General features: G+C 54.0%; 1 protein-coding gene across 1 annotated transcript in view; it reads left to right on the top strand.

Annotated features, from left to right (window-relative positions):
• The window catches only part of CDH4 (cadherin 4), a 474,925-nt gene that overhangs the window by 422,965 nt on the left and 27,855 nt on the right, over positions 1-24,105 (top strand). The window contains exons 6-7 of the mRNA XM_052650685.1: positions 2,039-2,183; positions 18,536-18,708. Of these exons, the coding sequence (XP_052506645.1) occupies positions 2,039-2,183; positions 18,536-18,708 (318 nt within the window). The remainder of the gene's footprint in view (positions 1-2,038; positions 2,184-18,535; positions 18,709-24,105) is intronic.

Raw genomic sequence — 24,105 nt, 5'->3', positions numbered from 1 at the left:
TTTAATTTTAGCTCAGAATTACTTTTTTCAAAGCCTCCTCAACCTTTGGCTCAGCTCCTTATTGCCTAGTCGCATCTGACAAGATGAAGGATGGCCCAGCTGCCCGTGGGAGGATCCCCTGGAGGAGGGCACAGCAACCCACTCCAGTATTCTTGGGCTTCCCTGGTGGCTCAGACAGTAAAGAATCTGCCTGCAACATGGGAGACCTGGGTTCAATCCCTGGGTTGGGAAGATCCCCTGGAGGAGGGCATGGCAACCCACTCCAGTATTCTTGCTTGGAGAATCCCCATGGACAAAGGAGCCTGGCGGGCTACAGTCGATGAGGTCACAGAGAGTCAGACACGACTGAAGTGACTTAGCAAGCACACACTGGCCGCCCACAGGAGGACTTCCACAGCAGGGAGGTGCAAACTGGGCTCAAGGAGCAGGGGCCCGATGGCAGGGGTTGTTGGGGGAGCAGTGGGCTGGGAGAAGCAACTGCACAGCATCCCATCCTGAGATGTTTAAACGTGATGTTTCAAGCTGATCTGTCTTGAAGGGGCAGCTGCATGGCTCTGCAGGCTGCAGGTCCCAGGAACCTGAGCTCACTTGTCTCCTTGTGATGACACGGATCGTCTCCTCCATGAAGCCCGCCTTGAGCTCCCCCCAAACACATGGTTTCAAGGGGAAAATTCTACACAGGGCTGTCTGCCGAGGCTGCGGATAGATCAAGGCCCCTCCTGCAGTCATGGATGGCACCCTCCCCTCCCCCAAGGCTGGCAGAGCGGCTGGGGGCACAGGGCACCAAGGGGATTGCCTGATAACTGGGCGGGGCCCCCAGCTCAGAGACCTCTCCTGCTGGAGGCTCCTCTGGGCACCCTTGACTTGGCACTGTCTTGGCATAGGGATCCTGTAGTCCAGTGTGTTTGGTTTCGAGGGTGACATGGTTTCCACAGAGAGGTGAAGGCACGGCTGTGTGACAGTCACAGTGTTGGTCTGGAGAAACAGGTCAGCCCCTTCCACCTCCAAGTGTGGTTTTCCCATCTAGTCTCAGGGTGCCCACGGCCCCACTCCAGCCCTCTCTGCTGCCCGTGGCTCAGTCACTCTGCATTCCCCATGCTTGCTGTCCTCTGGGCCCCTCGTCCAGGGCTCAGCTCCAGCATCACCTCCTCGGAGAGGCCTGCCTGGCCTCCTCCCCACCCCATGGGTCACTGCAGTCACGTGCCTTCTCAGGGGCCATCTCCTGCGTGAGAAGCCCCAGGGCAGCCCCGGATCTCATGGAGCCATGGACTAGGGCAGAGCCAGTGCCTGCCACAGGTGGGCCCTCAATAGGTATTGATTGAGTGAATGAATTAATGAGTGAATGAATGAATAAAAGATAAAAATCCAAAATCGAACAGGGGAGTCTGAGCAGCCCCTGTGGGCCCTTCAGCCCAAGTTGGGGTACCTACCCTTTGTACCTTGAGTTGTTCCCAGATGGAGCTCCCTGGAGCCCCTTCCCCATCAGAGTGGGGCCTTCCACCCCAGGGCCCCTGGACCCATTTCCTCTCTGCTGCCCCAGGAAAGATAAGCCAGGGTGTGAATGGCCAACAGGGTAGACTCGAAGTGGATGCCCCAGTTCAAGGACCTGCTGTGTCTCCTCTCTGGGTCTCCCCCAGGCCTGGCCTCCTGGCAGCAAGGGGCCTAAGCCCCCACCCCGTTAGCACACATGGCCTTTCTGCAGCTGCTCTAGGTAGACATGAGTCCTCAGCATCAGTGGTGCAGGGATGGATATCAGCGTGGACCCTCAGGTCAGCCTCCAGTTCCCATGGTGGCCCTGTTTCGCCCTCCCAGGACACCTCCCATTTCCACAGATGAGAGAACCCAGACTCATGACATGTCCCAAGCCCACCCCACACTCCCCAGGCTGCGCCTTGAGGGGTCCCTGAACTGCTCTGTAGCCCCACCCCAGGGCTGTAGGTCACAGATCTGCTCTTGGTGGTTCACAAGGCTTCGGGTCAGGCGCATCCCCACTGGGGGCAGCTGCTGGCCCTGACAGCATGTGTTGCTTTCTTTCTAGCTCCGAGCACATGCTGTGGACATGAACGGCAACAAGGTGGAGAACCCCATCGACCTGTACATCTACGTCATTGACATGAACGACAACCGCCCCGAGTTCCTCAACCAGGTGTACAACGGGTCCGTGGACGAAGGCTCCAAGCCAGGTGAGCCCTGAGCCCCAAGGGAGGGACATTCCCAAGGAGGGACACGCAGCCCCCGCCGCCATGATGACACCTGGGACTCATCACCTATGGTTTATTTTAGCACCCACTGCATGCCCTAGGGAGGGGCATCCCTGCCCCACATACCTCACAGTCCAGGCCAGGCACAGACAGAGGGGCCAAAACAAGGGAGCAGAGCCCCTGCAGTGACGATTTGGCTCAGGAGCCCTCTGGGCGCTGAGTCATGGGAACGGCTGTAGATTAGGGAAGGCTCCTCTGCAGAGGTGACCTGTGGACCAGGAGCTGACTTGTGATCAGAAGCAGCACTCAGAAGGGCAGGGAGGGAGTCTGGTGGCAGGGAGAGCATGTGCAAAGGTCCTGGGGCTGGTCGGGGAGGAGGCTGGCCATCTGAGGCCTCCTGGGCACATTTGGGCATAGCAGGAAGCACCTGAGAGGGCTGACTCCCTCAGCCTGAAGAAGTGAGCTGTGTGGCTGAAGCCCTTGGTCCCCCTCAGAGCTGACCCAAGAGCTGACCTATCTTCCCAAGGACTCCTGTCCAGCATAAATGATAACGACCACTTTACAATGTCTGGTCTCTGGATCCCATAAAGACCAAGAAGCGGGCGTCTCCCTCCCCCTTCAGCTCAGACAGGACTCAAGGCCTGAGGAGGTGGAGCAAGCAGTCCCAACCCCTCAGTGTGGACATGGGCACTAATCCCCAGCAGATGCTGGCATGACAGCTCAGAGATCCCCCAGCATCACCTGGGAATGTGTTATAAATGCATAGCTGGTGGCCGCCCGCTGATTCACTCTGTAGGTGGGGCCCCGAGGAGGCAGCCAAGCTCCAAGTAACTCTGCACTTGCTAAGGTTTGAGAAACCCAGCCCCACACTGTCTCCTGATTTGGGGGAGGGTAGGGGGCAGTTGTCCTCAGGACAACTATTCAGTTTGGGGCAGGCAGGGGCAGGGGGCAGGGTGGAGCTGAGCCAAGCACCACTGCTGAAGCCCCTACTAAGGACTGCTGGAAGCTGCCACTAAAATTCAAACTGTGGTAACATTTGAAATTGAGAGAAACTAAGGGTCATTTTGATTCATGAGTGATGCCCTGTGCAATACTGGGAACATACACACAATAAAGGTGTTGCCTGTCATCTGAACATCACAGAGGCTGGCCCTCCCCATCCCTGGTGGGTGCCCATCCTGGGAAGACTTCCGAGGCCTCTGAGGAGGGGTCAGCAGGCGGAGGGGCAGGAAAGCAAGCATTTATCATCTCTTCTCCCTGGAGGCAACTGTCACAGCTCCGTCTCCAGGGGTTGCTGCTTCCACAAGGTGAAATGCATTTATAACTGATTGTCCTCAGAATCAGAAGGCTCGGGCCAGCCCAGTGTCAGCAAAGGGAAAGCAATGTGACATTGTTTCTGCAGAAACCTCCGCGGCTGGGCCCTTCAGGCCCCTGCAGGCCCCTGAGGGGCAGGTGGGTGGCCAGATTAGCTACAAACAACCAAAGAAAGCAAATAAGGACTGCTGACAGCCAGCTCTTTAAGGAGCAGGGTGGAGAGTGGCTGTCGGGCTTGGTGGGTTGGGGCGGGGGGACTTTCTTGTTAACGGAAGCGGCAGGTCCTCTCTCCCCAAGACCCAGGACACTCTGTGAAGGTGCCTCAAATCAAGCCTCCCACATCTTATTTTCGAACAAATCAATGAGACAGTTTTCCCAAACGCATGACTGCCTTTACCCATTAGGATAACAAAAACAACAAACTGCTTTATCTTCCCCTAAAATCCTGATAAACCTTTAAGCCAGGACATTGCAGCATCCTCAGATCGCTGGATGTGGCCCGGGTGGGCTGAAGGCTGGCCCTTTATTCCCTGGGCACTCAACACCTTTCCAAGACTGTTTGCACTAAATGTTGGGTGACTTTCGGAGCCCCTGCGTGCCCCCAGCTCCATTTCTGGTCCCGGAAAACCGTCAGAGGGGACCAGAGATGCAACCCCTTTGTGCAAAGCCAGGATGGAGCTGCATGGTGCCTCGTTGGGCCTGGCGTGACGCCCTGGTCCAGGATGAGGAGGCCATGTCCAGACAGAGCAGGGCCCACCTCCTCAACGCAAGAGGCTCCCCGGGATATGGAAACAGTCTCTATAAGTCCTTTTCTCACCCCAGTAAATTACAATAATAGAAGGTTTTACACAGTGCCTTTGTGGGATAAGGAAAAACTACCGCCAGAAATTAGTCATTATTCTCTAGAATGATAGGCTAATGAAGGGTTTCAGACGCATGTTCTAATGGAAAACAAGTGAAAAGATATATTCAGTATTGATTCAGTCGGGTAGGAGTCAGCTAAGGTCTGGGAAGTTGCGGCAGGGACGTCAGCCAGCTGCTGGGGGCCAGATCCCAGGTCACCCCACATCCTCCCTGACCCCCAGGCCCCTCCATGTCATGAAGCCCTCTCTGGCTTTGCTGAGTCGCAGGGGCCTCACACACAATTCTGGTTCATATGGCTGTTCAGTTCAGTTCAGTCACTCAGTCATGTCCGACTCTTTGCAACCCCATGGACTGCAGCACGCAGGGCTTCCCTATCCATCACCAACTCCCGGAGCTTACTCAAACTCGTGTCCATAGAGTCAGTGATGCCATCCAACCATCTCACCCTCTATTGTCCCCTTTTCCTCCCGCCTTCAATCTTTCCCAGCATCAGGGTCTTTTCCAATGAGTCAGTTCTTCGCATCAGGTGGCCAAAGTATTGGAGTTTCAGCTTCAGCATCAGTCCTTCCAATGAATATTCAGGACTGCTTTCCTTTAGGATGGACTGGTTGGATCTCCTTACAGTCCAAGGGACTCTCAAGAGTCTTCTCCAACACCACAGTTCAAAAGCATCAATTCTTTGGTGCTCAGTTTTCTTCACAGTCCAACTCTCACAGCCAGCTGAGCAGCTGAAGTTCTCATTGTAATTCCATATAAATGGCCACGTGGGGGCAGTGGTTGCCGTGTTGAGTCCCCACCCAGATGGGGCCACAGCAGCAGTCCCTCCCCATGCCTGGGACCTTCGGGCCCCTCCTGATCATGGTCCCAAATCCTGGAGGGAACTAGCCAGGGGCCACCAAGACCTGGGAGACTGCATGCGAGACTGCAGATGAGAAGGGGAGGCACGTCCGCTGGCCGCCCTCTGAATGTCCCACCACCGGAGCTTTGCTTGGGTGGGCGCCCCCGCCGCTTCCAGCACACACCCCACCTCTGCCTTTCCAAACTCTGCCCTTTCTGCAGAGCCCGCCTTGATGCCCCCCTGTTCTGTGTCCCCCAAATCTGCTGGGCCCACCCCTGGAGGGGACCACCTCATGCCTCTTGGCAGAAGCTGCACCTGCAGGAGGGGCCGCGTAGCGCAGGCAGGCGAGCAGGTTCACCAGCTCTGCACTCCCACTGTCAGGACATGTGGGCGCTGGGTGTGCATCCCTGTCCAGCAAAACCGGTCTTAAGGAAAGCAGTCTTCTCCATCAAATCCTCTTTCCCTAGCTTTGAAATTGACCCCGTGCTCGTGAGTTCAGATTAATAATAATTATAAAAAATTATGTCTGTAATATAGATGTTTTCCATAAAGAAATGGAGTTTCATTTATTTCAAGTGCACCAGAAAGTGGAACCAAAATTAGAGTTTCCCAGGAAAAAGGTTCAACTGAGATGTGACGAGAAGAAACCCAAGAGGATTGTGACCTGGTGCTTACTGAGGCCTGGGGTAACAGAGGCATCTCTGGCCCTGGGTGGGCAGGAAGCAGGAAGACCGGGCTTTGGGCAACCTTGAACCTCCTAGGCAAGCACCACTCCAGGCAACTCTTCAATGTGCTTCCTGATAGGGTCTCATTGGAAGAAATGTCTTTTTAAGATATCTTTTTACTTTGACATGATTGTAGACGCACATGCAGTTGTAAGAAGTAATACAGAGACATCCCACAGACCCTTCCCCTGACTTCCCCCGGTGGTAACATCTCAAAGATGCAGGGTCACACCAGGGTGTAACATTGGTGCAAGCCCTGGCCCTCACTCAGACTTCAGCACGCGTGTGTATGTGAGTGTGTGTGTGTCCATGCAGTTTATCACACGTGCAGGTTTGCATGACCTCCATGGTCAAGACAGCAACATTTAAGAAGGCTAACACCCATCTCCCCTCTCACCAATCCATCAGCCCACCATCCCTACCCTTGCAACCATTGACCTGCTCTCCATATCTGTGATTTTGTGATTTTAAGATTTTCATATAATTGTGACCAAAGCAGTATGTTACCTTTGAGTGTGCTCTCAGTTACTCAGTTGTGTCTGACTTTTGTGACCCCCATGGACTGTAGACTGCCAGGCCCCTCTGTCCGAGGGATTCTCCAGGCAAGAATACTGGAGTGTGTTGCCATACCCTCCTCCAAGGGATCTTCCTGCCCTGGGGATCAAACTCATGTCTCTTGCATCTCCTGCATTGGCAGGTGGATTCTTTCCCACTAGCACAGCCAGTCCATCCTAAAGGAAATCAGTCCTGAATATTCATTGGAAGGACTGACGCTGAAGCTGAAACTCCAATACTTTGGCCACCTGATGTGAAGAGCTGACTCATTTGAAAAGACCCTGATGCTGGGAAAGATTGAGGGCAGGAGGAGAAGGGGACGACAGAGGGTGAGATGGTTGGATGGTATCACCAACTCAGTGTACATGTGTTTGGGTGAACTCTGGGAGCTGGTGATGGACAGGGAGGCCTGGTGTGCTGCGGTTCATGGGGTCGCAAAGAGTCGGCCACAACTGAGCGACTGAACTAAACTGAGCACCACCTGGGAAGCCCATGTTACCTTTGGGGGCTGGGTTTTTCCACTCAGTATAATTCTCTGGCAAATTGTGTGTCCTAAGCTCATTTCTTTTCATTGCTGAGAAGTCCACAGTGTGTATGCCCTGCCCTCATTCACCCTTTGAAGGGCATTCTTGTTGTCCCAGTTTGGGGCAGTAATGAAGCTGCCAAGAGCTTTCACTCACATGTGGACTTTCATGTGAATTTTCATTTCTCTGGGACAAATGCCTGAGGACTCAATCACTGGGTGGTTCGGCACCAGGTTTTTAGCTCTGCGAGGAAGTGCCACACACTTTTCTGGGGTGACCGTACGATCTCCTGTCCCACCATCTGAGTGGTCCAGCTTCTTCGTGTCCTCACCAGCATTTGGTGGTGTCATCATGTCGTGTTAGCTGTTCTGATAGGTGCGCAGTGGTACCTCACTGTGGTTTTTATTTCTCTTTCCCTGATGCTCACTATGGTGGAGATCCCTTCCTGTGCTTGCCATCTGCATCTTCTCCTTGCTGAGACATCTCTTCATGTCTTGTGTCCATCTTCTAATTGGTTGCTTTTTTAATCACTGAGTTTTGAGGATTCTTTTTTTGAGATGCAAGCCCTTTGCCAGATGTGTGGTCTGCAGATAATTCCTCCTACTTTGGGACTCATGCTTTTCATGCTCTTCAGGGGGTCTTTTGGGAGCAAGAGTTTTTCATTTTGATGAAGTTCAATTTTTCACTCTCCTCTGATGGACTGGAGTTGGGTACTGAGAACTCTTCCCAAACCCTGGATCCTGAATATGTTCTAGGCTGCATTCTAAAGGTTTTAAGTTTCACATTTTATTTTTTGTCCTTGGTCCATTCCAAGTTAATTTCTTTTTTCTTAATGTTTCAAATTTCTTCATCTATTAACCAAGAAAGGCGCTTCCCCCACCCCCTCCATTATATTCACATTTCAGGGATGCTATAGACTGTTGAAATTCACTTTTGGACATTGACTTTTCTATCTGAGTTAATTTCTGTGTGATTTTTATAGAAGGCGTGAGACTTAGTCTGGTTCATTTTTTGCTTACGGATGCCCAGATGTTCCTGCGCTGTCTGTTGGAAAGGCTTCTCTATTTCACCGAGCTGCTTGTGTACCTTTCTCAAAAGTCAGGTGGCTTGTTTACGGGTTTCCTCTGTGTTTTCTGCTCCCATCCACTGATCTGCCAGCCCCTTGCTCCCTGGATGCCGGGAGCTCCACAGGAAACCTTGAGTGGAGCGGAGGTAAAGGCTGTTTCGGGCTCCAGCTACCCTTATCCTCACGGGGTGGGACTGTGCACTTGGCAGGTGCCATCGCGTGGCACTCAGCCACTCATCTTAGACTCCCGGTGGCCAGCTGTGGCCAGCATGTGGCATGGCGAGGCCTCGGCCGGCCACTCAGTCTCATCGTTAAATGGGGGTGATAGTACCACCGACCTTGGGGAATCAGCTGAAGGTGTCCACCTGAGGCAGCTGACACCTGTGCTATTGTTAATGGTGTGATTACTATTAATGGGTATTAACTTATTACTATTGTTAAATGTTCTTACTCAAAATATCAGTTCATTTTCACAACTCTGGTAGCAAGTTACATTGTCAGATGGAATCTCAGATTGAACCATAAAACTCGCTTAAAACCAGCTGTCTTCTACATTACGTTCCTGCATTCCTCAGGTCACCTGATGGCCGAGCTAGACCTCAGACGTTCTGAATTATCACAAACTCCCCATTGGCCACGGCTGAACGATGGCCGTTTTGCAGCCTGGGCTGGGCCAGCCGGAGCCAAACTGAGGCCTGGTCCCAGAGCTGATGGGAGGATTGGGCCCAGGTGCTCCTCCAGGCCCTGCCCCCTTCAGGAGGATGTGCAGGAGAGGGACGGGGAGGCGCCCTCCTTGGTGAGGCCACAGCTGGGCCTTGGCCAGTGGGCCGCAGCAGAGGGCGTTCAGGAGAAGCTGGAGGAACCCCTGTAAGCGCCGGCTTCCAGCCGAGCAGGCTTCCCCATCGGGCCCCCTACTCACCCCTCCGACCCCAGTCCTGTTCCCAGAGTTGCATGGGGTTGGCTGGGGGGGTGGCCCTGCAGAGCGGAGGCTGAGACCCTAGGAGGCCCTCGGCCAGGCCAACTGTTTTCTTCACCGGAAGCAAGCGCTCTGCTGCACCTCCGGGTGCCCCTCCCGGGTTCAGGCGCATCTTTAAAAGGTCAAGTTCAGCTCCTTGGAACTTGGCCTCTTTAAGAAGCACAGATAAAAAAACTCTGGGCCCCATGACCTGCAGCTTCTGAGCCCAACCGCTTCCCAGGCTCCCGATCCTGGCCGGGGAGGCCCCGCGTCTCTGCTGGAGGCCTCGGGCTCCCCTGCAGTGGGCGCATCTGCCACTGATGCTCTGACTAGCGGCCACCATGGAAAGAGCACTGCCTGGGCCGCTGGGGGCTGGGCACCGTGTTAGGGCCTCCAGACAGGAAACCTGCTGAACCGTGTACAGCCCCGTGACAGGCACTGTGGGCAGGAGGGAACAGAGGCGAAGAGCAGGTAAGAAGACACACTGCGGGAGCACGCGCCGCCGAACCACACTCCCTGCCGGGCGCTGCTAGTCCTCCCACATGGGATGTGGTTGTGGTGAAGGAACGTGTGGTGTTTACTGAAACGGCTCCAAACCAGGACAGGCGGTTCGTGCTCAAGAGATCCAAACCCTTCCTGCGGGGGTGGGGGTGAGGGTGTGGGGGGCGAGCGGGGGAGCGATGATTGGCTCCTGCACAAATCTCCAATTGGCGGGGTCACGGGGTGGGGCGGGGGTCGCAACTCTTAGGCGCCTGTAGGTCGGGCCACACGTGCTCAGAACTCATGGTCATCAAGTAGTTAATGTGTTCCACGGGGTGGTGGTCTCAGCCTTTGTTAAACCACCCAAGAGACTAGCATCAGATGCTGTTATCAGGGTATTTCAGAGTGGAGCTGGTGCAGAGGACATGCGGGCGGGGCTAGTGCGGGGGGCTAGTGTGGGCGGGGCTAGTGCGGGGCGGGGCTAGTGCGGGGGCGGGGCCAGCGCGGGGAAGTAGGGGCAGAGGTCCCGGAGTGTCCTGCTACGGTTCAGGTGGGGACAAGAGTTAAACCAGGTGATCTGGCTTGTGAACTGCAGTTCTAACCATGGAGCTAAACTGCCTCCCCTCCCCAGCCTGGGTCAGGAATAACTATGGACGCAAGTCTCAGAAAACCCAACTAAAACTAGTGGCGTTTTAGATGAGTGCATGAAGCCGGCAGGCTCCCCATCTCTGTGCCCTTTGCCTCCCTCTGATTTCTCACTACGATGTCACAATATGGCTGCTGTACCTCCAAGCGTCACACCCACTATCAGGAGAGAAGGGCAGTGTGTAGCGTGGGAACCATCCCTCTGGAAAAGCACACACAAAAGTTGTGTGTGAGGTGCCCCTTCTCCAGGATGGGAAAGCGTGAGCGCCACCTACAGGAAGCCCATTGTCCAGTTGAGGAACCAAAAGACAGGTGTGCTAGGTAGGGGCCTACAGAGGGTATCTGATGCATGCGTGGGCAAAGGCCATTAGGATGGGAGGAGTCTTTCCTGCCCCAGGCCCTCTGCCCGGGCTGCGCACGCAGCCTGGCCATTCTCCCCCTGACCGCTGGCACACTGGCTCCTCCTCGCTTCTCCAGAGCTGTCTTCCCCACCGCTCTCACCAGGAGCCCCTCCCTGCACACTCTGGTCCTATCACTACTGCATTTTCTTAGTTTGTTGTCATCACTGCTTCTCCCCTTTGCGGGGCAGAGACCCTGTCTGTCCCATCACCTCCTCCACCACCATGTGCCTGAGCAAGGGTGGGATTCAGTGACAGCTCAGCCTGAGTCACGGGCCAGCTCGGGGGTGGGGACGGCACCTCCGTGCCCAGGCCCCCACCCTCCCTGGAGGGTGCACATCAGTTCTGTGAAGTCCTCCTGGAGGGTCCACACCTGTGCAGAGGGAGGCAGCCAGGCCTGCGGTGTACCCCAGCGGCCAGCGGTGTCTGATGCTATGTGGCTCAACCCCTGGTCAGGTTTATCCTGCTGACCCTCCAGTCTCACACTTCCTGCCACCCTGCCCAGCCCCCACTTTTCAGGAAATAAGCTCACAGGGCTCAGGACCGACCTCACAGCTCCATCCTCATAGCCTGGACCCCCCTCTCCCCTCTGCGCCAGCTGGGGGTCCATGTCCTTACAATAGCATTTCCCTGTGGAAATCAGAGTTGCCATGTGCTCTCCTGCCTGGAGGCAGCCAGACGGGTCTCATGGCGTCTCTCGAGCCTCCCAAGAAAAGATACCTCCTTATCAATTATTTTTACTAAAAAAAAAAAAAAAGCTCTAGTTGGAATCTCTGCTTTTCCTAACCCCTTGTAACTGGATGAGGACCTATATTATAAATTTTGAAATTAATGTCACTTTAAAATATTAAATAGCAGAGAAATCTACATGCTGCAAATGAAGTCAAAGAAACCTTCATCTATATAACGCAGAGTTTTTGCTTAAATAGATTATTCTATTAGTCGGCCCTGTTTATTTATTTATTTTATTTCTGTGCCGGTGGAGGTCCCCCTGAGACTAATGCCACGGACTATTGCACAGATGGCACCGGATACTTGAAAGTCATCCGAATATTAAGAATTTAAATCTTTAGCCTCAGTGATTTGAGCAGAAAGCCAATTATGGGGCTGAATTAGTTTTCAAATTAAACTGCGATTTAAGGCTTGTGAAATTAATCCTTTAAGGCGCATGGCAGCGTTTGTACATGAACTCCTCGCTAGAGCCCAACCTCTGTCTTCTCCCCCTTTTCCTGTTGGCCTGATTAATAGAGAGATGTCCAGCATCTCAGGCAGCAGACGGCATGCCCTCTTAGATGAAAATGCAGAGAGATGTTCAGTTTCATTTGTTAAGATAAAGTCAGGCCTTTCTGCTGGGGAGGCAGGGAGACCCAAGGAGAAAGCCACAGAAGGTGATTCCCTCCTGGATCTCACAGCCCAGCTGGTGGGGAGAGGCTTAACTCCCAGGTTACGACAGAGGCTGCTGCAGTGAGCAGGCCCAGCAGAGCGCACAGCTGGGTACCACGGTCAAACCACTCCCTCCCATGGGTGGCCCAGGCTGCCTCGGCAGGTGTGCCATGACACTGGGGCTACTGGGTGCTTATGGCTGCCCATGGACCAGACCCGCCCCACTGGAGAAGGGTCAGGCTTAGCCGGGGACTTGATGGCCAGGTCATGCCTTCCCAGACACTGGGGGCCAGCCCTGCTCACAACCCAAGGTGCGATGTAGCCGCTGAACACTTGCTGGAGGGTTTAGGAAGGGGCGCCCTCGAGTGTAAGGAGAGTGAGTCACGGGACACGGGCCAGGGGCAGAGGTAGGGTGCTGCCCAGGTCAAGGCCTGGCCCCCAAGTCAGGAACCATCTCTGAGTGCCCACTGGGGGTGGCGCTGGGGGCTAGGACGAGTGCCCAGACCACAAGCAGAGGCCGTCTCCCCCAGGCAGTTCTCCAGGTTTCAGAAAGGAGCTCCTTCCACCTCTGACCCCCCCTTCTTCTAGGAAGGAAGCAAAAATAACCCTGAGCCCTAGATCAGTTCCAGGGCCCCAAACACTTATATTTCATCTGGGTTTGTTGCCATGGCAACCCTGCCCTTGGCCTTTGGGCTCAGAGCACTTGGGCACACCTGGGTCACCTGACCACAGAGCAGTGGCCGTGGATCCGCCAGGTTTTCAGAATCTGTTTTGAAGGAAACCAAATTGTGATTAAGGCTGAAAAAAAGTCCCATCAGTTTTCCTTTTCAAAAATAACATTTTACCTTCTGATCATCAAGTAATAATCTTTGGAGGAAACTTGGGAGATATAGAGAAAATCACAAAGAAAAAAACGCCTTCTCCCATCTTGCCTGCCACACAGATTGCCGTGAGCATGTCTGTCAAAGATCCCTCTGGTCTCCTCTCTGCATGAACACATTGTTATATTAAAGAACACAGTTTAGAAACTAGATTGTTCTCAATTTTGCTGTATATCATGAACACTTCAAGTGTCGAAATATTCTGGCTTTAAATGATTTCCATTGTGGGAATGTACCAGTTTATTCAGCCAGTTGTCAGACTTTCAGCATCAATTTTTTTTTTAATTTATTTATGTTTGGCTCTGCTGGATCTTCACCACTTTGCATGGGCTTTCTCTAGTTGCAACAAGCAGGGGCTACTCACCGTCGTGGTGTGCAGGTTTCTCATTGTGGTGGATTCTCTTGTTGCAGAGCACGGGCTCTAGGGCATGCGGGCTCAGTAGTTGCAGCTGGTGGGCTCTAGAACAGCAGCCTTCAGCAACGGGCTTAGTTGCTTGGCAGCATGTGGAATCTTCCCAGCCAGGGATAGAATCCTTGTCCCCTGCATTGGCAGGCAGACTCTTTACCACTGAGCCACCAGGGAAGTTCTCAATTACTTATTAATTGTGCTCCTTGTTTGCACTGCTAGGTGTGAGCGTCACAGGTCAGGGACATTTTTCTCCTTTTATTTGAGACTATTGTTGATGCACACACACTTGTGCAACAGAACACACACAGAGCCCACATCCACCTTCCCTGACAGTAATGTGGAAATAAAGACTGGCCGATGGGAACCAGCAGAGGCTGTGTGTTCAGAGCACCGGGTGGCGGGGCGGCGGGGGGAGGTGGGGGGGTGGGGTGTCACCAGCCACCATCACAGGCAGACTAGAAGGCGTGGAGAGGGCCTTGGGCATGCCCCAGTGGGGGCTGGGGGACTGGCAGTAGGGGCCTAGTGTGGGGCATCCTATCTTTTCTGGCAGATTTGGGTTTTGTTTTTATTTGGCTGCACGGGACCTTAATTGAGGCACACGGGCTTTAGAGCACGGGCTCAGTCCTTGCGGCACACGAGCTTAGTTGCCCTGCAGCATGTGGGATCTTGGCTCCTGTGTTCCCTGCATTCCAAGGCAGATTCTCAACCACTGGACCACCAGCGAAGTTCCTGGCTGATTTGTTTTTAATCTGCCTCTGATGACTCAGTTATCAGAGTCTCCCCTGGTCTGGTCCTGGTCAGTTCTTTTGCTGTTTTCAGACAGGTTTTGTCTTCCTGTGTGCCTCGTTCATCATGGGCAGAGCCCTGTGTGTGAACAGTTGCCGTGGTGACTTGAGGCTGTGTGAGACGGTACCTGTCTCTGTGGAGGATGTGCTTTTGCTCCTGCCGGGGACGCTGGTAACCGAAGTCACCTTAACTAGAGCCATGCTCCTGCGAGGCCATCTCTTTCCCATTCACCCTCACCCCTGGAAGTGCACTGCCCTTCCAGATTAGCCCAAAGACTCAAGCATTTTCCAGGTGTTCACCCCCACACACCCACGGCAAGCCCTAAGCTCAGTATTTTCACCCCATTCCCATCACTCTGTTGAAAGATCCATACAGCTCTTCGGCTGTCAGATTTGGAATCAGCAAACATCTCGAAGGGAAAGATGGCCCCGGGCCTGGGCTCCCCTTTCTAGCCAGCCCCCCCTCCAAGTCTGTGCCTCCGGTGTCTCTCTGCCCTGAATGAGATGCTCTTATTGCATGTGAGGTCCAGCTTCTCTCATTTTCCTCGGAAGACTGGTTTAAAATAAACATTGTCCAAAAAAAAATAAAATAAAATAAACATTGTCCACCATTTGCTAAAAACAGAACTTCCTGGATTTATTTTAAATACTGAATGTCTCTGGGGAAATTCTACTGATAATTAAATTCATTAAAACTGGGTTTGCACACAATTCTTTGAGAATAGCCATTGCATGAAGCTAGGTGGGTGCGTTTGATGGACTTTCTTCCTATGGCTTTCAAAACACAGAAGTTCTGTATGTTTCCCCTAGAAGACACCCGATAAAGATGTGTGGAATGAAGGAATAAACATCCTAGTGGGTGTGCAACATCTTGGTCTGACTGTAGCCAATTCCCTCTGAAATCCAGCCAATGAGTTCATGTCATCCCTGCCACCCTCGCCACCCCGCTACACACACTTCCAGCTGCCTGCAGCCTGTTCTCTGCATGTCTTTTGTTTTGTTTAATGATATATATTTTTAAGATTGATCTATTTACTTTTTAAATTTTTTGACCGTGGTGGGTCTTTGGAGCTGCATGTCAGCTTTCTCTGGTTGTGGCGAGCGGGGGCTACTCATCATTGTGGTGCCCAGGCTTCTAAGGCGGTGGCTTCTCTTGTTGCCAAGCACAGGCTCTAGGCACACAGGCTTCAGCAGTTGGAATGTGTGGGCTCAGTAGTTGTGGCTCTCAGGCTTAGTTGCCCTCCATCACGTGGGATCTTCCTGGACCAGGGATTGAACTGATGTCCCCAGCCCTGCATTGCAAGGTGGATTCCTAGCCACTGGACCACTAGGGAAGCCCTCTGTGTGTCTTTAAGACATACATTCGACCCACTCTCCTGATGAAAACATCTCCCTGTGATCTTAGAACAAAGTCCAAAATCCTTGCCATGAACCCAGCCTACCTCCAGCCCCATCACATGCCCCCACCTCTCTTTTCCTCAAACATCCAGAGCTCTTCTCTGCCCCAAGGCCTTTGTCTCCCCTGCCTAGAGTCCTGCCCCCGCTTCTCCACCCCACTGCCCTCATCTCTCAGGCCTGCCCTGCTTTCTGTAGTCCCCTCCCACCTAGTTACTCTACATGTTCACACAAGCATTCTTACCCCCTCCAAAGCCCTCACCCCAGCTCCAAGGATCTGTCTCCTGTGCGTTCTGCCCATCTTCACTGGCCTGTTAGGGGTGGGACCACAGCTATATGGTTGTTCCCTACACACTGAGCACAGAGCCCGGAGTCTGCACACAGCAAGTGCTCACTCAGTAACTGAGGGGCAAGTGAAGTGAAAGTCACTCAGTCATGTCCAACCCTTTGTGACCCCATGGGCTATAACCTGCCAGGCTCTCTGTCCATGGAATTCTCCAGGCAAGAATACTGGAGTTGGGTAGCTGTTTTCTTCTCCAAGGGATCTTCCCAACCCAGGGAATGAACCAGGGTCTCCTGCCCTGCAGACAGATTCTTTATGAGCTGAGCCACCAGGAAATTGAGGGCTAAGCATCCCCATACACTGGAATATTATTCAGCCATAAAGAGGAATGAACCCTGAAATCATTAGCCTCAGAGAAAGACACCAGATGCAAAGGCCACATGGTATATGATTTCTTTGATAAGCCATGCTCAGAAGAGGCCAATCCATAGAAACAGAAAATGGACACGTGTTTCTGGGGGCTGGGAAGGAGGATGTGGGGAAACTCTTAGTGGGCACAGATTTCTCTGGGGGGATGACGGAATGCTCTGGAACTATATACTTTCTGCTGACAATGGCACAACAACTGAATATGCCAGAACACACGGACTTGTGCACTTTAAAAGGGTGAATTTTCTGATGCGTGGATTACGTGTTGATTAAAAAAAAACTATAAATCTGAGGATTCTATGAGTGGGAAGCAGGGGCTGCAGGCCTAGAGCGCCTTTCCTCCCACAGCGTCGAGCCCCACCCAGCAAGGATGTCCTGTCTTACAGTCATGAAAAGGCGGGTCCTGAGCCCATTAGTCTCTGGTTGGAGGATGAGGATAGAAAAACCTGAGCCCTGTAAAACAGATTTCCGCCTTCCTCTTGCTGTTTGCCTTCTTTTCTGTTTCCATAAAATGCATCTGCCTTGAGAAACTTTAATTCAGTTAGTCGACAGCAAAGCTGACTCTGTGTCAGGCCCTCCCTGCACGGAGGGTAGGAGAGGCTGGACAGGCATGCAAGAAGACCTGCAGGCACACACCTCGTGCAGTGAGAGACTCCAGGAGCTTCCAGGAGAGACCCCTGCCTCGACCATGGAAGTGTCTACACCACTGTCCACCCAGCTCCTCGTGCAGCACCAGCCCAGAGCAAATGCCTAGCATGTGTCTTATGAATAAAGCCCCCTGCCCATTACCACCCTGGATCCCAACAGGCCTGAAGGCCCCCAGCTCCAAGCCAAGTTCAGCCTCAGCATAAGCCAGCACCTTCAAGAAGGACCCAGTGGAGGATGGTGCCCACACTCCCTCACCCCTGTGGGCCCTCGACAGCACACTGTTCCAACCTGGGAACAAGGAGCTGAACCAAGAACATGCAGATGAGGACAAAGGCAGCGTGCCCCAGGCCCCAGGGGCAGGTGCAGGGCTGGAGCCCATGTCAGTCAGAACTCCAGGTTGCAAGCAACAAAGGTAGTATAGTGTTAGTTCAGTCGTGTCTGACTCTTTGTGACCCCATGGACTGTAGCCCGCCAGGCTCCTCTATGCATGGGATTCTCCAGGCAGGAATACTGGAGTGGGTTGCCATTCCCTTCTCCTGACCTCTCCCTTCCCTTCCCTTTTTCCTGACCCGGGGATCAAACCTGGGTCTCCTGCATTGCAGGCAGATTCTTTACCAGCTGAGCCCCCAGGGAAGCCTAAAATAGCATAAGACAAGGAGGGGAATATGTTCTAATATTGGTTCAGGTGTACAAAGCATCCGTAAGGGGCCTTCCCCTCAGTCTTGCTGTGAACCTAAAACTGCTTAATAAAGAAAAGTCTTCATTTTTTTCTGTATACAGATGAGAGCTTCAGGTGCAGCTTGACCCAGGGGCTGCCCAGTGAGAGGTGGTCACTTGAGCCTGCCATGGCTTTGTTTCCTCTGAGATGGCCCTGTCCTTCAGTTTCTATCTCTGTTGCCAAAAAGTGACCACAGCCTCCAACCTCACATGCTGACCCAGCCAAGTCCAGGGGCAGGGATGGCACACTGAACTCCTAGGAACCCCAAAAAGCATATCCCCTTGCTCCCAAGCTCTGACTGGTCAGCCCATGGCTGACCTGATCACTGTGGCCAGGGGTGGAGGGTATGCTGATCTAGCCAGGGCCTCCCAGTGGGGAAGGGTAGACACCAACAGGAACGCCACACCCCGCTCTCAGGAGGCAGGGAACTCTCCCGGGGTGTCCTCTGCAGACCTCGACCCGGCGCCTGGTGGGGAACGGGCACTGAGCTGGGGGAGGATGTAGGTTCTCACCACCTCTGGGCTTGCACACCCCGAATTTACTCCACCTGCCTCTGCATCCGTGTGCAGAGCATCCCCTCTGCGGGGTCTGTTCTCACTTAGCATCGTCCAGTGCCTATTAGGCACCTTTAGGACACAGCCCTGTTTCTTTACTATGTGCTGAGCCCCTCCATGCCGGCTGGAGCCTTGAGCTGTGTGGCTCAGGAGGGAATGTGCTGGGTTTTGAGACAGAATTGTGGGCTGCGCTGACCCTGGGTGGCTCCCTCTCCTGATGAAGTCAGAGCAGCGACCTCAGAGCAGACTTGAGCCTGGGAAGAAGGCCCCACCCCCATGGTTCTGCAGGAGGTTATGGGGGTGAGGGGAGGGACAGACACATTCCCCAGGACCTGGCAGCAGTCCAGCCCACAGGTGAAGAGTGACACGCACCACATCCAGCCTCCAGGAAGATATGACTGTGGGAGACATCTGCTGGGGTGCGTGCAAGGGGCAGCGGCGGGCGTGGCAGGCAAGTCCCACACGAGCTGCCATCTCTGTTGCAGGCACCTACGTGATGACAGTCACAGCCAACGACGCGGATGATGCCACCACAGCCAACGGGATGGTGCGCTACCGGATCGTGACCCAGACCCCGCAGAGCCCCTCCCAGAACATGTTCACCATCAACAGTGAGACCGGCGACATCGTGACAGTGGCTGCTGGCCTGGACCGAGAGGTGAGGTGGGCGCCCTGGGGCTGGGGCACGACCTCCCCACTGCAGTCTGTGTGGGAGAGGATGACCCAGAGGGAGCTCACTGCGGGCCTGCGTGGAATGGTGATGTTTGCTGCTGCTGCCACCAGAGGAATGGAGGAGGGGGGGTCATGTGTTCATGCAGTGGATGACATGTTTATGGTGTGGATCGTGTGTTTATATGATGTGGGTCACATTTATATAAAGTGCATCATGTTTATATGATTGGATCACATGCTTATATGAAGTTCAGTTCAGTCTCTCAGTCGTGTCCGACTCTTTGCAACCCCATGAATCCCAGCACGCCAGGCCTCCCTGTCCATCATCATCTCCCGGAGTTCACTCAGACTCGCGTCCATCGAGTCAGTGATGCCATCCAGCCATCTCATCCTCTGTCGTCCCCTTCTCCTCCTGCCCCCAATCCCTCCCAGCATCAGAGTCTTTTCAAATGAGTCACCTCTTTGCATGAGGTGGCCAAAGTACTGGAGTTTCAGCTTTAGCAGAATTCCTTCCAAAGAACACCCAGGGTTGATCTCCTTTAGAATGGACTGGTGGATCTCCTTGCAGTCCAAGGGACTCTCAAGAGTCTTCTCCAACGTGTGTGTTTTATGTGGATCGTGTGTTTATATGATGTGGATCATGTGTCGACATGAGGTGGATCACGTTGATATGAAGTGGATTGTGTGTATATACAGTGGATCACACGTATAAGTAGTCGGTTTCGCATATAGTGGGTTGCATGTGAATATGGAGATCACGTTATGTACAGTGGATCGTGTGTCTATATGCAGTAGATCACGTGTGGGGGGGGGGTGAATCGCACATGCATATAGAGTAGACCCTGTGTATATGCAGTGGGCTGCATGTATGGGCAGTGGACTGTGTCCACAAGCTGTTGTGAATGGATGAGGTAGAGCTGACTATGAAGAAGTCGGAGGCTTCCCAGAAGAGATGGCCTTGCTCTGAGCCTTGGAGGTTGATATAATCAGTTATATTTCCTCCCCCTTTGGGACTAAAGACCCACTTTTTCTGAACACTGCACACCACCTGTTTAACTGGTTCTGAGCAATCAAAAATCTTCACTGAGCACCAACTTTGTGCTGGAAACCACCGAGGGTGCCAGAGAGTAGTGGGCAGTGACTGCTTGTGTGGGGCTGACTTCGCAGGAGGGACGAGCGGGTGAGGGGGGACAATCCCCGCCAGATAAATGAGGCCAGGTAGTGGCGTGGCTTATAAGGGAATGGCATCATGTGCCATCCACAAAGGACTGGGGCGGGGGTGTCCACGGAGGCCCCGTCCTGGTCTCGGGAAGGGTGCATATGAGTGTCCCAGGGCTGTCCTGACAAAGGAAGTGTGTCCTCTCACAGTGCTGGAGACCATGAGTCCAAGATCCTGGCAACTTTGGGCTCCAGCCCGGCAGAGCAGAGAGTCCCACCCACCTCCCCCAGGGCACAGATCCACTCCCCCGCCCAGCACAGCCTCACGGGCCTCTACCACCTCTAAAGAGCCCCTGCTCATTGCTAGATGAGCCTGGACTTCAGGTGAAGGAAGCAGAGAGGCGAGAGCAGGTGATACCAGCCCTTGGCCCCGATCGCCCAGCCTGCTGAGCCATCACCTGCCCTGTTTGAGATAATGAGCAGCCCGCTGCAGTCCTGCTGGGAGCCTGACTGCAGTTTCAGGCTTGGAGGAGAGAAGAGGTGTTTCTGGGGCCTCTGTCCCAAGGAGAGAGGGCAGCACCCAGGGGACCTTCTGCAGAGCAGGGAGACCCCAGCTGGGAAAGCTCGGGGAAGCTGCTGGTTCCAAAGGCACGGAGCAGCTCTGAACACCATGCCCCTGCTTTCCCCTGCGAGCGGCCTGCGGGCTGTCCCTGGTTTGCCTTTACCTACGAATAACCAGGCAAGTGTCGAATGGGACAGACGGAGGACAGGTAGTCAGCCAGAAGCAGGAGGAGGTGTGGGCATGCCTGCTACTCGTGCAAGCGTGTGCTGAGCTCATGTGTGGCAGAGCCTGTTCCAGACAGTGGGGAGCCCCGGGGGCCTCAGCACAGACCAAGCACTGCGCACATCGTCACATCTTAGTCCTTGAAACTGCTCTGGGGAGTCTCCTGGAGCAGCGTCTCTTTCCAGATGAGAAAGGCGAGGCTGCAGGGCTCTTAGCTGCCCAGGGCCATGGGGTCTCAGAGCTCAGCCCCCATACCACAAACTGTCCATTGTTGTCTGAAGTTCACTTTTAACTGAGCAGGCTCTGTTTTTGTTTGCTCTGGCAACCGACCCTGAAGCAGCTGCCCACTCTGGGCCCAGGTGGGGGCAGGAGTACCTCTTGGAGAATTCAGTGTGCGTACCTCCTCCTGCATACCCCCTCCTTGGGATCCGCAGCACCTGGCTGGCTGCCCGGCACGTGATGGACCAGCTGGTGTTCTGGGACCAGCCTGGCTTCGAGTTCTCAGAGACCCAACCACGTGGGAAGAAACAGCCTGGGCGGCGCCCGGCCCCATGTCCTCTGGCCTCTGATCAGCTCAGTCCCACCCCTGAGGCCGGCCTCTCCTTTGGGACCGCTCCTGGGTCAGTCATAGGCACCTCACTGGCTGCCCCCCCCAAATCTCCTCCCCCCAGCTCCCCCCAGAACAGGTAGTTGCTGCATCTTAAGCGGGTCAAGTGAAATAATTAAGCGCAAGCTGTCTGCACTAATTAGTGCATCCACGGACCAGCACTGCGATTATCCTGAGACAGCCGCTGGCCACTCCTCCCGCCGCTTTCCCCACTGTGGGGCGAGCCCTCAGGTGTGCGGGGGCAGCCTGGGAGGGCCCAGCCCAGGAAAGGGCAGCCCCGCAGACAGAGGGAGGGGGAGGGTGGACCCGGACAAGGGCAGGACAGCACCCGAGGCCCGCCGCCCCTGAGCTCCTCGGCCCTGGTATCCCACGGCCTGGCCCCACCACCATCACGCAGGCTCTGTCTCCACCCCTCCCCTCTCCTGCCACTGGGCTCACTGGCCTCTTCCATCTGGTTCTTCCCATGTTCTCACCAGATGTCACCTCCTCAGGGAAGCCCCCCAGACTCCTCTTCTCTCACTGAACCTGCAGTTCCTACCGAGCCGTGTGGGGCAGATACTCTGTGGACTTTTCTTCTTTGCTGGGGGTCCCCTCCTGTGGGCCTGAATGACCCATGTCATATGCATGCGCCTCTCTCCCAGCACCCCTGTACCCCATCATCAGGGCAGTGTCCCCACAAGAAGACGTGACCCAAGGGGGTGGCCAGTGTCCCCAGCTCCAGTGAGGGAGAGACAGGGAGAGACTTGGTGAGGGGCCGAGAGAAGGCTCCATCCCCAGGGCCCAGGTCATGTGAGGCCAGGATAAGGACACAGTGTGGCTGGACGAGTGAGCTGGAGGCTTGGTGGCCCAGAGGGAGGGCCCACAGCCAGCCTGTCTGGGGCCACACAGGCACCTGGGACCAGTGGGAGCTGGGGGAACGAGGATGGTGGCCTGGGGCTTGGAGCCACACAGGGAGTGGGTCAGAGAATGCACACAGGGTTGGGGGGCTTGCTCTGAGCCTCCCCCAGGGAGATGGTCATTCACGTGGGCAGTGGGGAGAGGGAGGGAGCAAGGTGGTGTTCACTGGGCACCTACTGTGTACCATGCACTCCCGATACAACTACACTAAGACAAGCCCCTGGGGCAGCCAGTGCTCGGTTGCTGGGGGCGCCATCCACTACACTGTCCGCTTTCTGTCCCGAGCTGCCTGCTGTGGGTGGGATGCTCTGGCTGGCAGTGGCTGGTGTGTCTCCACTTAGAAACAGACCTTGCAGGGCCTCGGCTGCACATGTGTGAAGGGCGCACCCACACTGGGTGGGAACTCAGCCTGCCACGCCCTGCCCATGTGGTTTCCCAACACGACCTGTGGCTTAAACGCACAAAGGACCACAGGCAGGGCCTTTCCGCTCTCTTTGAAGGATGCTGACCATCCCCAACCCCACTCCTGTGGACAGAGGTTTCCCCTTGGTGGGGAAACACTACAGATACTTCTTTCAGAACTGGCTTCCTGTTTGCAGAGTAAGTCGTCTTTAGAAAGGAGGAAAATCCACAAACGTAATTGCCACTGTGTCTAATTAGGCAGAGCTATGTAAATCGAGCATTTCTACATGATTAAAATGTCAGGAGAGCCGGGGTGACACAGGAGCGGCTGAGTGTCTCTTGCAGCCCCATCATCGGAGGGGCCCCTCTCGCTAATCCTGCTCATCTGCCTCCCTCCTAATTAGAATATCTGTGGCCTGATAAGCCAGGCAGGTGGTGCTCTGGAGGGAGGGTAGTCACTGGGCTATGTGATCTGCCCATCCAGCTCCATCCTTGAACTGCTGACCATGGGTGGCTCACCATCTTGAAACTTCTTTCTCCCAAAGGTGGGCCAAATTCACCATATTATGGTTCATATATTTTTCAAGCGTCTCCACCCTATATGGCCATCAGATGAGATTTCACAGAGTGATAAAGATGGCTTATCCCCGGGCCAATGATGATAGTGACCTCCACTAACTTTACGAATTCACTCATGGGACTCAGCTCAAGTGGAAAACATTCTTAGTGACAAGACCAGCATCCCCCTCTTACTCACAAGAAGCATCATGACAGGCCACATGGGAAATTCCAAAAATTTGTTTTCCTGGAAAATGAGCTCCCTGTAAGACTATAGCAGGCATCAGGGGGAGTGGGGTCAGCGGTGGTCTTGGACCAGGCAGTTTGGTGTGTGTCATTTAGTCACTAAGTTGTGTCTGACTCTTTGTGACCCCACGGACTGCAGCGTGCCAGGCTTCCCTGTCCATTAATCCCAGAGTTTGCTCAAGCTCATGTTCATTAAGTCAGTGATGCCATCCAACCATCTCATCCTCTGTTGCCCTCTTCTCCTCCTGCCCTCGATCTTTCCCAGCATCAAGGTCTTTCCCAATGAGTCAGCTCTTCACATCAGGTGACCAAAGTATTGGAGCTTCAGCATCAGTCCTTCCAATGAATATTCAGGGTTGATCTCCTTGCTGTCCGAGGGACTCGCAAGTCTTCTCCAGCACCACAGTTCGAAGCATCAGTTCTTTGGTGTTCAGCCTCCTTTATGGTTCAGCTCACATCTATACATAACTACTGAAAAATCCATAGCTTTGACCACACAGACCTTTGTCGGCAAAGGAGTGTCTCTGCTTTTTAATATGCTGTCTAGGTTGGCCATAGCTTTCCTTCCAAGGAGCAAACGTTTTTTAATTTCATGGCTGCAGTCACCATCCGCAGTGATTTTGGAGCCCAAGAAAATAAATCTGTCACTGCTTCTACTTTTTCCCCTTCTATTTGCCATGAAGTGATGGAACTGGATGCCATGATCTTAGATCTAATCCCTTGAATCTATT

This window comes from Budorcas taxicolor, chromosome 13 (genome assembly GCF_023091745.1).
Source record: "Budorcas taxicolor isolate Tak-1 chromosome 13, Takin1.1, whole genome shotgun sequence".
Lineage (NCBI taxonomy): Eukaryota > Metazoa > Chordata > Mammalia > Artiodactyla > Bovidae > Budorcas > Budorcas taxicolor.
Note: the sequence above shows the minus strand (reverse complement) of the source record. Positions and strands in the feature narration are given on the sequence as shown.